The 15,945-nt window shown below is 47.1% G+C and overlaps 1 protein-coding gene across 2 annotated transcripts in view; it reads left to right on the top strand.

Annotated features, from left to right (window-relative positions):
* LOC119384074 (DENN domain-containing protein 2D) overlaps positions 1 to 15,945 on the top strand; it is a 184,981-nt gene that overhangs the window by 74,073 nt on the left and 94,963 nt on the right. For both annotated transcript variants that reach the window (XM_037652354.2, XM_037652355.2), the window contains exons 8-10: positions 5,594 to 5,674; positions 10,570 to 10,683; positions 14,011 to 14,061. In XM_037652354.2, the coding sequence (XP_037508282.1) occupies positions 5,594 to 5,674; positions 10,570 to 10,683; positions 14,011 to 14,061 (246 nt within the window). The remainder of the gene's footprint in view (positions 1 to 5,593; positions 5,675 to 10,569; positions 10,684 to 14,010; positions 14,062 to 15,945) is intronic.

A 15,945-nucleotide genomic window follows, 5' to 3' on the forward strand; every position in this document is an offset into this window, starting at 1 on the left:
TATCGCAATATATACAATAGGTGAGATAAGGAAAGCATCTGCAGACACATACATTCTTAAGCAGCTTCGGACCTTCGTATTGCTCAACGAACGCAGCTCTTGAAGCTTCTTGACCGCTTTGGGACGTTTTTTGACTACCAGCAGACCTGTTTGGGCCAAATGTCTACAATCGTTCATCATATAGACACCGGCAGCCATGCACCCCTGCGGCAGTGTCCATACCAGGTCTTTCACGCTGAACGCCGAGTTATTGATGATGAGGTGACTGATATGCTTAGTCGTGGCGTCATACAGCTGTCCCACAGTCCTTGGGCCTCCCCTGTGGTACTTGTGAAAAAGAAGGACAGTAGCATTCGATTCTGTGCTGATTATAGGCGCCTTTACAAGATCACATGCAAAGATGTTTATCCGCTCCCTAGAATCTATGACGTTTTCCACTGTTTGCAAGGGGCGGAGTTCTTTTCTTCGCTGGACCTACGATCGGGGTACTGGCATGTACCTATGGATGAAGCTGACCACCCAAAAACTGCGTGCGTAACTACTGGCGGCTTGTACGAGTTCAATGTGATGCCATTTGGCCTTTGCAACGCCCCCGTCACCTTCGAGCATCTTATGGACAACATATTTCGAGGTCTCAAGTGGAACACGTGCCTTTGTTATCTGGACGACGTCGTAGTTTTTTCAAAGTACTTCAACACCCACCTTCTGCGCCTCGCAAGTGTCCTGGAATGCCTCACACAGGCTGGTCTACAACTCAATATGAAGAAGTGTCACTTCGCCGCCAGGAAGCTCACCATCTTGGGACATGTTGTCAGCAAGGACGTCCTTGCAAAGCGCTGCGCTGTCGCCGAGTTTCCCAAGCCTTCGACCCTGAAAGAACTCCAAAGCTTCGTAGGCCTATGCTCATATTTTTGGCGATTCATTCGTAATTTCGCATCCATAATGGCCCCTTTAACACGCCTACCTGCTGACAGCCAATTTGTCACGGCATGGTCTTCCGCTTGAGATGACGCATTCGCAAAATTACGTTATCTACTGACATTGCCATCAATTCTCCGTAACTTTGATCCAGACGCCTCTACCGAAATCCACACGGACGCCAGTGGAGTCGGCCTTGGCGCTATTCTTGCTCAAGTCTGGCTTCGACGAGTCTGTCGTCTCTTATGCAAGTCGCACTCTCACCAGAGCTGAAGCAAATCATTTGGTCACGGAGAAAGAATGTGATTGCCTATTGTTCGGGCAATCACAAAATTTAGACCTTACGTATACAGTCGAACCCGGGTATATCGAACTCGCCCAAAAACGATGTTTATTAGTTAGATATATGGCATAATTTGATATAGGCCCGCTATAGAATTTGATGACACAAAGGCACATACCTATAAGAAAAGTACTCCCTACTCTGGAACAAAATAGTCCTGGATTTTCTTCTGTTTCAACGACTTCGCTGCCTGTGACAGCACGCACGCCTCCACGTTGTCCAACGAGTCGGAGCAGCCTTCCATATTCACGCAATAGCGCCGGACCAACGCAAGTGCACCAATCACTTCGGAGGATGTAGGCAACGGGCCATCGTCAATTTCCTTATTGCTGTCGCTTTGGCTCGTGTTCGGCATGACGTCTGCAACGTAGTCCTCATCTTGTAGCTGGCCCATGATGGCGACATCATCGTCCGCACTGACGAACTCGTCGAATGTCGATCCGTACGTGGCGGCGACGTCAGACTTCTCACCACGCTCGACTCGATTTATGATTTCGAGTTTAGCGGTGAACGGCAAAGTCTGCCTCTTTGCAGAAGCCATGACGACAGCGCGCCAAGAAAGTTCACAGAGCGCTAACAGGCAACACCACCAGCACGGACCACGCTGAATAAGGACTCGAGGAAAAGAGGCAGCAGCAGGCACGCAAGCATAAAGAAAAAATGGCGCTCACTTGTACCGCCTCTGCGCCTCGAAGAAAGCACGACGGCCTCTGATTGGCTGTAAGCGCTGCAAGCAGGCCAGGATCATTTTTTGCAGGGGGGTGTTCGCCTGTGCACAGCCGGGTCTAAACCACTTTTTCTAGGGTGGCGCCGGCAGTTTTCCTCGCCACCGCAAGGGAAAGCCAACTTGCTGGGGCACTTTTGAGGCAAATGGAGTTTGATATATCGGTTGTCGTTGCTATTTTTGTTCGATGTAACAGTAACTTTTGCTATATATTCTCAATGTAAATATACCGTGTTTAGAAATTGTTCGATATACGGGATAATTTGATATAAACGGGTTTGATATAGTCGGGCTCGACTGTATGACCGCCCATTTGATGTCGTGACTGATCACCACGCCCTCTGCTGGTTGTCGTCACTAAAAGACCCATCTGGTCGTCTAGCTCGATGGGCATTACGTCTCCAAGAATACGACATCCGCGTTGTCTACAGGTCAGGCTGTAGACATTCAGATGCCAACGCTCTTTTGCGCTCTCCACTTCCCCATGACTGTAGAAATGCGTCTGTTTCCAGCTACGATTCTGCGTCTCTTACACACGCTGACATGCCTTCTGAGCAACGCCAGGACCCTTGTATAGTCTCTTTAATAGAGTTCCTATCTAAGCCTTCACCGCGTAGCGCCACTTGTCTGCTGCGGCGCACAGCTCGACATTTCACCATCCGCGATGGGCTCCTATACCGCCGCAACTATCTATCTGATGGTCGCAAGTGGTTGTTGGTGATTCCTCGCCATCTCCGTGCCGATATCTGCGCCTCTTTTCACACGGATCTCCAATGCGGCCACGCTGGTGTAATGAAAACCTATGCATGCCTCGGGCTGCTGTACCGCATGCTCGGATGCATGCCTCGGGCTTGAAATGTACCGCTTTGTCCACCAATACGTGTTGATGCTCCAAGTGTCAACGCCAGAAGAGCCCACCACGTATAGTCACTGGACTGCTCCAGCCATTGCTTTGTCCCTCCCGGCCTTTGGTCGCACCGGAATCGATTTGTACGGCCCCGTTCCGTACACACTTGATGGGAACCGCTGGGTGATAGTCGGTATTGATCACCTGACACTGTATGCTGAGACTGCCGCGCTGCCAGAGGCCACATCACGTGAAGTCGGCTTATTTATACTTCACTAACTTGTTCTTCGCCACGGTGGGCCTCGCAAGCTACTCAGCGACAGCAGACGCACGTTCCTCTCTGAAGCCATACAAGCCCTCTTCCGTGAATGCAACGTTGTGCATTGGTCAACCAACGCATACCATGCACAAACCAACGGAATGACTGAGCGCTTTAACCACACACTAGGTGACATGCTCTCCATGTACATCTCTGCTGACCACAACAACTGGGACTGCATACTGTGGTGGGAGGGTTCGAGCCGAGGCGGCCGAGGAGGCAGGCTGAAGCCCGAGGGCCGTGGAGTAAAACACATGCTCAGAGTCCCCAGCAGAAGTGCCCCTGTTTATTCACAGTACACCCTTTATATAGTACATCCTATGGAGGGCGCCTCATATATGACTTGGCACTCGCACCCTCTACTACCCTTTCTTACGTACGCTGACAATAGCAGCACTCAGTCTACGACAGGATTTTTCCCTTCTTTGTTCTTTATGGCCAGGAACTGTTCCTCATTTATGGACACCATTCTTCTGTACCACCCGGATGCTTCAGAGTCCACAACTTATCTGAAGTCGCCACCTATGCCGAGGAATGCAGGCAGCTCGCATGTTCCTTAACCGCACAAGACCAAGCACGCCAGAAAGACCGCCATGACGCAAACCTGCCTCTCCAGTCATATTCGCCTTGAACATTGGTGTGGCTTCGCGTTCCTTCCTTTGCTCCTGGCCTTTCCACAAAGCTACTGCCCAAGTATGAAGGCCCCTACCACGTCCTACGTCAAGCATCTCCGGTCAACTATATTGTCGAGCCCGTTCAATCATCCGCAGACCGTCGCTGCCGTGGCCGCGACACTGTTCATGTCCACCGACTGAAGCCGCTGTATGACCCACCAGTCGTACCTGTTCCTTAGGTCGACAGGATGGCTCCTTTACCACGGGGGAGTGATTTGTAGAATGAATAGGGCACAGACAGGAGCGCCAGTGCAAGATGAAGATGGGGATGGGTGTTGGTGCTCGTGCTTGCTCCATTTCGGACCGCTGGTCACTTCACCTGTGCTAGTTCTTTAATAAATGCATCACGAACTCAACGCTAAACGCGTACCATCAGCACCTGCATTCGTTTAAAGTATCCTTTTGTCATACCGCACCCACTGCTTTCCTTCATTTTCTGGTCTGCGATTTTTTGGTTTTCATAAGTGACTGCACACAGCTCAATGCTGTCAATAAAAGGGACGCACATGGTTTTCACAGCAACCAGCAGCAGTGCATGAAAGCATTTGAGAACAGTGGAACCATTAATGAACTAGCCGCAGCGCAGTAAAAGGCAAGATTTGAAAAAAAAAGAAAGGATACGGGGAAATTGACAACATTACCATGCTGTAGGGGCGCATAGGATAAAAGATGTAATGAAAGCGGGGAAAAAATGCTTTATTATGCTCTTGACTGAGCCTCTAGAATACGTAAGGCGAGAGGGTTCCAAAAGCAAGTTGAGGGTGGGGATGACCTCCCCTTGGATTTGTTACTGGCAGCAAGGAGTAGGTGCAGTGACCTGTAGTGAAAAGATGAAAAGTTAGAAAAGATACTGAGAATTCATGTTTGTGTGCATTCGTATGCATGTATATCGATCGATGCCGTCGTGCAGCATACCATGTGGTTCTTGTCTTTTACCGTAAGTAACCTTGGATTGTCTCTTTTCTATAGCACACTTTTTAGGGGCCTCAGTGACAGACCACATTGGCATCACGCTAAATTTTGGACAGCAGTGTTGTTCGGAACTCGTTCCAAGTGCGCAGTAGCAAGAGGTGGAGCCGGTGTAACTGCGTGCAGCTGCCATGTTGTTTTGGTCCTTAGCCGCTAGCAGCTGCACATGCACAGTTGGGCATCTCAAAAGGGGGATTGAAGGGGGGCCGAGTTGATATTGCAATTTAAAACACTGGAAAGATGACAGCTGAAGAGACATGTTGTGTGACTCTCTCTTCTTTTTATACACAGCTGATGAAGCCGACAGACAAAATCAGCCAAGGAAAGCAAAGGGACATTATCCCTAACTGTAGTGTAGGGATTCTCACTTAAATCGAAAAAGATTAAAGTGGACAAACAGTCACCCTTTTCGTCAGTGGGATCCAAACCCACAACCTTCGAATTACTACGTCTGATGCTCTACCATTTGAGCTACAACGGAAGGTGCTTCCTTCGTACACTTTTTTGTAGGGTACTTACGTGTGCTTAATAGCTGGGAGTGTTAGCCAGCGCCATTCTTAGCTCAGGCCTGGGCTCTGCAGCTTTGTGAAGCTTTGTGCAGTTTTGTGAAGCTGCACAAAACTGCTTTGTGAAGCTGCATTACTGCAGCTTTGTGAAGCAACTGTTCTTCGATGAAGACGGGGCATGACAGTTTAATGTTGCTTGGTGGATGAGCTACAAAAAGACAAGATTCCTCTGTCCTTGATGTAATGAAAGTAGAAATACAAGCACAATAAAGAGCCTTTTTTTTTTTACAAAGGTGTTGCAGAGCAGGATGATGCAGAATCCTGTGGTGCTGTGTCTGGCAACCAGAGCATCTGCACCAGCCTTCTACCACAAGGTAGGAACGACGTGCGGTCGGATGTACAGACGGGTCCACTGTTAAAGGGAACACTTGCGTTTCAGGTATGTCCGGATTTCGCTTTCCTGCAAAAGCATAGTGGCTTAGATCTGCATAACAGTGCTTGACAGTTCTGAACCCTTATGATAAAATAGTAATGTGCACAAACAGTCTTTCCGCATCCACTAGCTGTTAAGCGGCCAACAAAATAAAAGTTGCTCATTCGAGTGTTCCCTTTAACAGTGGACCGTACTGTGCATTCGCAATACCGCGGATTCTCTGAGTGTCACAAATGATTTATTACATTGCCCCACAAAAGTGGATTTTTTGTGAAACTTAGTGGAAAGGTAGGCAAATATTTGTCTGGCACCCCTGAATTGTAAAAATGGCAACCTGGAGTTCAGCAGTTGTATTTATGATGCCAATACTTCATGCCAAGTATTGGTACCTCTGGACATTACCTTGAGTTAAGTAAATAACAGACACGATAAGCTCTAGCAACTTATGTTAAATGTGTCAACTTCACAATTGTGAGGAACAGTACAAGATTATCCTACTAGAACTCTTCCTTGGGCAAGTTCGTGTCTTTAACAAGATTTTGTTGTACTAGTCAAGGCGCACATAAAGAAGAGCATACACACGCACAACATGTGCGCTGTGTGTGTGTGTATCTTCTCCACATGTCTCAGCTAGTGCCCCAGAATCATGTTCACCACACAAGGTTCTCATGGCCTCATCTGTGGATGCAGCATGACGAAAATGCTTTGCTGCTTGTGTCTGCAGTTCTTTCTGCACTGTCCCAGCAATGATGCATAGCATGGTAGACATAGTAAAAGCGCCTCAGTCTTTTGTTCTAAAGAATGCAGGATTCATAGAGACTGTTCCTGAGACCACAGTTATATGCAACATAAAAAGATGACAAATTTTGCAGATATGGACAACAGGAAATAACAAACTTCTGATATTGCATGAATAAATGTTGTTTGCAATGAATTGTGTTCTCCAGCAGCTGTGAAGCTACAAGGAAATCCATGCAGATTTCTCAGAAAGAAAGGCTTTCTATGTGTTCAAAAATTTGTCCTCAGACTGCCAGCCTCCTGGTTAGCTAAATTGATAAAGTGACTGCTGCAAAACTCAACTTATGACTCAGGCTCGTATTCACTAACCAGCCTTAACCCGACAGTGTAAGGCGCCCTTTCATAAGGAGGGTAAAAGATTGACCAGGAAAGGTCACAGGGCGTTTCAGAAACTCGCCTTATTCGCTTTTAAGGCAGTCTTATGGATCTTCAACAACCAGCGCAGAACGGACAAGTGACAAGAAAGGGAACAGAGACAAGCGCTGTCTTCCAAATGAGGGTTTATGCTTTCGGTATGTAGATGACTACCTTATTTTAATAGATTGTGATGACGCTGCTTTTGATTCTTCTGTTCAGGACACGTTGGCTATGTTCAAAGAGTGCCTAAGTTCGTTGTAGCTAACCCATGAAGTCCCGGAAAATAGTTTGTTGTGTTTTTTAGACCTGAAGTTGACTTTTTCAGGCAACCACCTGTGTTAGAAATACGAACCACGGGTGAATAAGCCACCTCTGCCGTTTGGGTCAGCCCGCAGCAAGCTGGTGAAAAGGGCTATTGTGCACACCTGTCTTTGGAATGCACTCACCAGATCCTGCCCTCACGCTGTTGACGGCAGCTTCAGAGCGCATATAGCTCGTTTTGAGCAAGCGGGTTATCCAATGCATCTGCTGATTTCAGTGGCGGAGGCGTTGCGAGGAAAAATCAGATTAGCCAACACAGTTGGCGAAGAACAGCCAGTATCAAGGCGGAAGGGGGCAGTCATTTTGGTGTAACATAGACTCAAGAAGATAGCCTACGTTCGGGTGTTTCTGTTGTTTTTTCCACACCGCACAAACTGCATCAGTTGTGTGCTAGGACATGCCCTGTGAAGCAGGCGCGCCGCGCAAGTGTAAGGGGAAACATAAAAACCAATTTGTTGAATGTGCCGACAGAGTTGTGTACAGTGTTCTTTCCTGTGGTCTAAAATATGTTGGACAGACGGGGCGATGCCTGAACATCAGGTTACAAGAGCACAATTTGAAGGTACAGAAAAGAAATGATGGGCTCCTTGCCCAGCGCTGTTCTCACTGCGGCTGTACTCCCCTGTTCGACCAAATCGGGGTCCTGGCCAAACATGCAAATGATCAAACCAGAGGGACCGAGGCATCATTGGATGCCTCAATTATTGCCAAGGTTAACTGTGTCACCAAGCCCTCGGTTGCCTTGACCCCAAAAGAGCTGGCTTTTCTTGACAGCGTTAGCCATGGTCCACGCCATTGATATGCTTTTCGTTGGTTTTTCTGCTCATTTGATTATTATGTCGTCATGTCCGATAGGTGTTTTCTGCTAACCTGTTGATGATAGTTGCGTGATTTTTTATGCGCGTTCATGTGATGTGGTATGCTGACATATATACATGTGCGTTTTTTCAATAAACCTTCAGTTGGAAGACAGTGCTTGTCTCCGTTTCCTTTCTTGTCCCTTGTCCATTCTGCACTGGTTGTTGAAGATGGATTACCAACTAGCCCAATCTCAAACTTTGCTTCAGCCTTATGGAAGCTGGCCCTGTCGTCATAAGGAATGAGCGTGGGAGTGAGGCTACAAACTTGGGCTTGCTCATTGCTAGTTTATTAGCAAGAAAAAGTAGCTGCGTGCTCCTGAAAACAGTAAAATAAATGCAGGCATGCACGCCCGTGCAAGTTGCGGAAAGAATGCATCTCGTCTGGCCACGCCGTGTACTCTGTAGAGGTCGCTGCCAGCGTGCCTTGAAATGTGTAGCCACACGGAGGCACTAGTCCACCGAACGTATATAAGGGGAGTTGGGGAGAGCGAATGAATTTTTTTCGTTTCCGCTTGCCAGCAGTCCACCTCTTTCCTCAGCACCGGGGCTGAACATACCCTTTTTGTTTGTTAAAGCTTTAACGTTGTCATAGCAACCGGTGGCTCGTGTAGACGTGCCGCTGAAGCAGTAGCGGAGACAGATGTGCCAGTCCACGAATTGATGCTTTCAACAAATGCACCAGAAACTCATACAGTTGTGAGCAGTTTTTTCTCTGTCTGCCTGTGTGTGTGCTTGTGTGGATGTCTGTGTGTGTCATATATACGCTTTGTTATTGAGTGTGTAGGCATTCGTTTACTTATTCATGTTAGTTTGTTATATTTTGTTGTGGCAGCAGAGAGGCCAAAATTGAATTTTACAGAAGACCCAGGGCTGCTCATCGACTTGGACGCATTGCATTGTGATAGCAAAAAATTGTGATAATACGCTGTGTCACTAGAGGTAGTGGAAGCAGCTTAAAGAACAGTTCAGCAGCAAGAGCGACGTGCGGCTGTACACTGAGTAGTGGCGGCGCAAGTAGGGTTACCAACCGTCCCGGATTTCGCGGAACTGTCCCAACTTTTCATACAGCGTCCCGAGTCCCGTGCCGTCCCGGATCTGTTCTGGACCGTCCAGTTAGAACTTGTTATGTGATACAGTGCACGCACAACAGCACACGTCACGCTTAGGAACACGGAAGTTCGCACGGATAGCATGCACGAAGCAACGTTGCAGTGGCTACGAAGAACTTTAGCAACTTTGGCTGAACATGAAGTGTGACAACTTGTACGAGTACATTCTCCAGCAAGAAAAAGTGTTGCGAGCTGCACGTAGCCAGCTCAAGTAGCACGCAAGGATAAAGAAAGAATAAATTTATCTGGAAGATAGCTCACTAAAGAAAACTGATTTCACTGGCTCCCTATGTTAGTGCGTGCCCTCCGTCCCGACTCCCTTCATTGACGAGTTGTTAACCCTACCTGCAAGTGCAAAAAAGCAAGAACAAATATCCCTTCCTGCAGTAAAACATGTTTGCAATTATTTGCAAACATGTTTGCAAATAATTGCGAAATGTGCCTGCAAATAATTGCGAAACGTGCCTGCAATTATTTTTTCACACTTTTAATAATGTGGGACCGGTGTGACCTAGGGTATTTCCACGAAGTCACCATTCACACTTTGAAAAGTGCCTGCACCATAGAAACAGAGTGCCACCAGCAGCTGAAGGAATGGTGGCACGGGAAAGCCATCGTAGTCAGGGCTTGTCTCCAGCGGCAGCTCGGGCAAAAGCTGGAGACCAAGAGAAAGACTCGCTCCTAAATGTGAAGTCTGCTCAGGAAGACCATTGCTGAACTCTTTCATGGGATTTCGATGGTTCCCGAGCACTCGCAGCGTTCATTGCATATATGGACGCCCATTGTGTCCATCCCCTTTTCTTAAAAGCACAATGAAACCGGGTTTCTTTGCAAAGCTGCTTGTGTGGTCAGCCATAATGTGCCGCATGAGTGGTGCCTTAAGGTACCTGCCGGGCAACCTTATGAAACACCTCCTTTTCACGGCGATAAGGTTAAGATGCAGTGAAGCATAAAATTTGTTTGTGAAATGCGGAAATGCGTTAAGGTGCCGAAATGGTAAGGAGGGCAAAAGTATAAGGTTGGTTTGTGAATACGGGCCTTAGGCATCAGCTAGGATGCTTTACTTTCTGAGAACTCTGCACGGCTTACTTGTAGCTTTGTGCCACAGATGGGTGAAGCGTCTTTGCATGCCCTAAAGCGTGCAGCTACAGAACTTCTGGTCAGCGTCACGTGCAGGAGAGTCACCTGACCCGAGCAGAAACGTCATATATGTCATACTACAGCCAAAATTTGAAGGAGAGATTCTGCCTGGCATTGCATCAGTGTCAGTGGTTGGCCATAGGAAGTTCTGTTACTGTGCTCTTTAGGGAATGGAAATGGTAATTTTTGCTCCTCCGCCCCGTGTGATTTTGCAGAACTTATTTGCCACATGATTGAGCTCGTCTGTGCAGCTGCTCACCGACCTGGAGGCTCCCCTGAAGCAGCTGTCGGAGTCGGGGTGGACACGGCTGTTGTCCTTGCTGGCCGAGAAAAGCCTGCCCCTACCTGGCTGCAATCTTTACTTGGTACCGTGCTTTGATAATTCTGATCTGTATCATCCAAAAAGACTCTGTACATGAAGCGCTATTTATCCATTGGCTTTTGAGGAAATTTAGTCAACCTGGTCTAGGCTGTTGTGTTGCAAGCAGTGACTAAAACCACCCTCGGGATTCTTCCCGAATTGTGACTCGACACAACAATTGATCATGCATCATCATCAATGTGCCACATTGTTACATCTTCATTTCTGTCTTTAGGTAAATGAAAATGGCTTTTGTGACAGGCATCAAATTGCCGGAGCTGATTTACTTGGAAATTCAGCATCTATCAAAGAGAAAAGTTCGATGGGTAAAACTTTTAATGATAACCCTGAAGATGCTAGCCTGGCTTGTCGCCTGCTTCACTGTGTGCGTGTGTACACAGGGATGTGAATTGAATTGAAAAACGTTTATTAAAAAAGAAGAGGGGTTTGAGAAGCAGGTGGGTGGGGCCCCTAGTAACTATCGGCTGAAAAATTACAGTGTAGGATGCATGCACAAAGCTTATCTGAGCATGCGTGCACAGGAAGGGCAACACTACCTATCAACCCAAGCGTAGGTAGGGTGACCTAGAATACTGGGAGCACAAGTCTTTGGCAGGGTACAGAGCCTGCCTGCACTCACTGCTTTGAAAGCTCTGGGTGCATGATCTGCACTTGCTTCCAGTTGCTATGCAAGTCATTAGGAGGTCACTAATGTTCAGATATGTTAAATGCACTCCACTTAATTATGCGAATGATATGCTAGCTTTGATTGCTCCCGCAAAGAAAGAAAAATCTTAGTGACTATCACAGATTAAAATTAGTTTGCAATTGAGCACCAAAGACTCAAGCTTTTCAAAACAGTTTGTTTCCATCTGTGTCGATGGAATCGAGAATAAAATATTGAGGATGTTAACTTTGGTGGTGAAACATCCTTGTAAATAGCATTCGACTGTGGCTGCAGCAGTGGCGAAATGGTAGAGGCTTGTGTACTGTGCGATGTAAGTGTCTGTTCAACAAGGGTAGCCAGGTTTGGCTACATTGCACCAATTTGGCTACCTTTCTGGGCCTGTGGCGACAGGAAAGTCACCTTGGCTACTTGGCTACTACTTGGCTATTTTTTTTTTCCCTAGATTTTAACCAAAATATCAATATCTGGTGATGTCGCACCCACTGCCGCTCAAATATGCGGGATCAGAACAAGGCATCCAGAGCGTGTTGCCAGTCTCCAAAATTTAGTTTGACACTTGCAAGAAAAGAATTATGGATATGTGGTGGGAGAAAAATGTTGCAAGGAGCCTGACCACCTATTTGGCTGAACGAGACTAAAGTTGTAATCAGTTGTAAAGAGGACAATCAAAAGCGCTCTGCATCCATGGCGCTCAGCACTCATTGACATGAGAAATTGGTTATCTGATGAACTGGTTCTGTGATTTCTCAATATTAGGTACAGACAGCGACTCAGGTATGCAAACTGCTCGTAGCTCGGCATCACGCAAAAGAATGATTGCGAAAATGACTACAATTTATGCTTCAAACACCAAAAGTATCATTTTGAGAACACTCATGCGTTACTCATTTTTATTGTCGCCACATGTGACTTCTAGTCCTTTTAAGAAAAGTAGCTCAAGACGTGTTAAGAGGGTCATTTCTGCAACGGCGAAAGAAATTCCGTCATCCTGCATGAAATGATCGGGGTATTACGACAAAAACCTCAGTGTTCCTGAAAGTAAGTGTGCACTTCATTGGCAGGACTTAAAGAACAGACGAAAAACCCTGAGACTCAGATTTTTTCACAGCATTTATCATTCAAAAACAGGCATAGACAGAAACATATATATATTGCATTACCATCATATATTTCGCAAAGAAGGGACCATGCCTTGAAAGTTCTTGAATTTCCTTTTAAAGGTGACTCTTTACGTTATTCATTCTTTTGTAGGACCACGAGCGAGTGGAATGCTGTTCCGTCAAATAGTGCAGAAATTCAATGTAATGATGACTTTTACCACGCTTTGTGAGTAGAAGTGAATGACAAGTGATCTAGAGATGTATATACCCCCCCCCCCTGCTGTAATGCCTGCAAAGGTGATGCAGCTACTGAATAAATAAATAAACTGAATAAATAAATTCAACAATTTATGCTTGAATCTCAGCAATTCTAATCGAGAAAGGTCTAGGCTGTGCTTATCTAAATTTTTCTCCAAAAGACTTTCGCACGTAGTCATTTAAATCAAGACGTCGCAGTCGTTTTGAAGCACGCTTGGCTACTTTTGGCTACTTTTGCTGCCCTTGCGTAACGTTGGCTACATTTTGGCTAGTTCTTCCAAATCTTTGGCTACTTTCTGTCTTTTCGACCTAGCAACCCTGCATTGAACAACCCCAGGTGGTTGAAATTTCCGGAGGCCTTCCCTACGGCGTGCCCCATATCCTGCGTTGCTTTGGAACGCTAAACCCAGGGTTTAAAGACCGGGGGGGGGGCCCCCTCCATTTTTTAAGGAGGGGCTTGATCCCCCTTGGCAGGTCAACTGTAGCATTACAGCACCCATTTGACAATTGTGTTCCACTGGCTGCTTTAGCATGCAGCAAAAACAGAACACCGTCCTTCGCATGCAGGTAAAAGAAAGCGAAAGAAGAAAAAGTGCCGCAGATGGCACCTCCCAAATGTGTAGTGACATGCGCACGGCCCTTGGCGCATTCTCTATCTACTTTGACCGTGAGGTGCTGGGTCATGATGCCGTGCAGACAAAACCTATGCTGAACGGACACATTTATAAGGACAGGTGCCATTAACACACCATCACCTAGTGCTTGTAACAGGATGCCAATCTTCATCGGCATCAACCGTATGTATCAACTTTGAATGTACTGGTGCTTCGACAGCTTTTTATGTCAAATGAATAGCCCGAGCTATGACATACAGGTGAACTGCCTCAAGTGGGCAGTGAGGTCCCACTGGAGCAGAGGGACCCAGCTGGGCAGTGCGACACATAGGTTACACTTTTTTCTCAGCGATGTAACCCTTCGTGGCTTTTGGATCTGTTTCTGTAATCAAGAAGTGATCAATACCTCACTTGGAATATTTTAAACAATGTAACATTCGTTTCCTTGTTGTGTCCAACAAAGATTTAAACTGAATAATAAATCGAACAGAGTTTCTGGCTAGTGGCTTGGAATGACGCAGTTTAACTTGCGCTCTTTATTCTATTTTGAATATTCTGTTGAAGTCCTGTGAATTCTAAAACGAAAACATTCATCTTTCACCACATTTACTGTACTATTATGCATAGCTGTGGCTGGTGTTCTGAATCTCTGCTTGTTTTGTTTACAACAGGGCTATGGTGACGTTTCCACTACCCGACCTCTTGATGACAAGTTCGAGTGGGTGAGCATTTCTTGGTATGGTGCCTTGCATTGACATGAACAACATCAAAAAGTTTCTGGGCTGTGAAAACTATAAAGCCTGCTGGACCGGTTACCAGAAAAAAAGATGCAACAGATGATGAACTATTGAGAGCAGTGGCATAGTTTTCAATTTCCCGAGGGGGGTGGGGGAGCGGGGCAGGCAGCAGGCTCTTGAATCGACCCCTCTCTCTCTCCATCTCTCTCTCTCTCTCTCTACACACACACACACCACACACACACACCACACGCACACACACAAACACACACACACCACACACACACACACACACAGAGTGTCTCACATAACCAGAATTGGAGTTTAATAAAGTTAAATAAAGTAGTTAACCACAACTGAATTAAACTGATGCCACGTGGTTCACCGTCATGTGCGCTCTTCAGGGTAATTTTTATATTGTGCTGAATTGGTTAATTCACTAAGATGAATTAAGCAATTTTTTTTAATATTCATTTTAGGGCTTTTCTTTCTTTGAATGCATGATCTCAGCGCGCCCTTCGCACTATAGTGTGGCACGGCAGGTTGCTGTTTCCCTTTCTCGGGCTGCCGTGCACGATCAGATCCGATCATGCCCATCAAGCTTCTCTTTCTGTTCCAAGACTGGGCCCATTTTCACGATGTTGTACGGCAGCCGCACGTGTGTCGGAGGCTTTCGACACGATGCAGATGTTCCTCAGAATGAATGATGCCAATGTTGCAATGGACTTTTTTTTGCGTTGCAAAGATATATGCGATTACAGTCGAACCCGTTTATAACGAACTCGAAGGTGTCGCGAAAAGTGGTCGTTATATCAGTAGTTCGTTGTATATGGACTCGCCCTTAAAAACGTGCGCTTAGCGGCCAAGCCGTTTTTTTTTCTTTGTGCACTTTTGTTAAAGTGCTAACAACCCCTTCGGTGACAAGCTAAGCCTTTTTGCGTCATGAAGCGACGCCCGCTGCGTGCTCACGAGTGAATTAACCGCCTTTGCAATGAGCCGACACCGTTTCACCGAAGCGCGGTACCGCGACGTGGAGCCGATCATCCCTGGCTAGTTGTGTGCAGCGCGTCGTCTACTCGGGTCGCGGAGTCACTGCCGGGCCGCTTGCTGTATGCCGTAGGCGCGCGTTTGTACGTTCTTCGTGCTTGCTTCACTCCGGACCGTGCACGGGTGCGACGACTAGCCTCTTCGTTCAACGCGGAGAAAACAAGTATTTTCCAAGCAACGTGCCCTCTACGTCTCCGCGATGCTCTCGCGGCCCTGCACGACGATGCGCGGCGCACTTGAGTTGTCACCTAGTCAAACACGCAGTATACGCTCGCTGTCAGTGCATCGACGTTTCTCGGTGCCCGCGCCGCTCAACAACAGCGAGCTAATTTCGTTTCTACAAACGACGCGCACTTTAAAGCGGTCTCGCACGACGCGGCGGCGGCGAACTTGCGAACGGCAGCATGGCTATGGCGCGCTCGTACCGCCGTCAATCCGCAGTGTACGGCGTAGTACGTCACACGCGCAGCCGAGCAGATATCTACAGATGACTGTGATAAGATTGTCGGCCATAAGGCATAATGGCACGTTCATCGATGGCCGCCACCTCGCCTTCGCTCTTTTCTGATGCTTATCCGCGAAGGCATCGCCGCAATCGCGCGGAAATCGTTATCACCGATCGACCGGTCTCTGCCGTTACCGGAAAGACGGACGACTTTTCGCGGCACATTGTGGCGTCGACGAGTTTAGGGACGCAGTGAACCTTTTTGCGATGGAAAGTTATCGCGGTTATCACTTCAATTGCATTTATGCCTTCTTGCGTTCCAAGGCATTGTTTGGTTCATCGCAGGCGGTCGTAGCTGCAGAGAACGGCAGCAGGAA

Source organism: Rhipicephalus sanguineus, chromosome 2 (assembly GCF_013339695.2).
Source record: "Rhipicephalus sanguineus isolate Rsan-2018 chromosome 2, BIME_Rsan_1.4, whole genome shotgun sequence".
NCBI classification, from domain to species: Eukaryota; Metazoa; Arthropoda; class Arachnida; order Ixodida; family Ixodidae; genus Rhipicephalus; species Rhipicephalus sanguineus.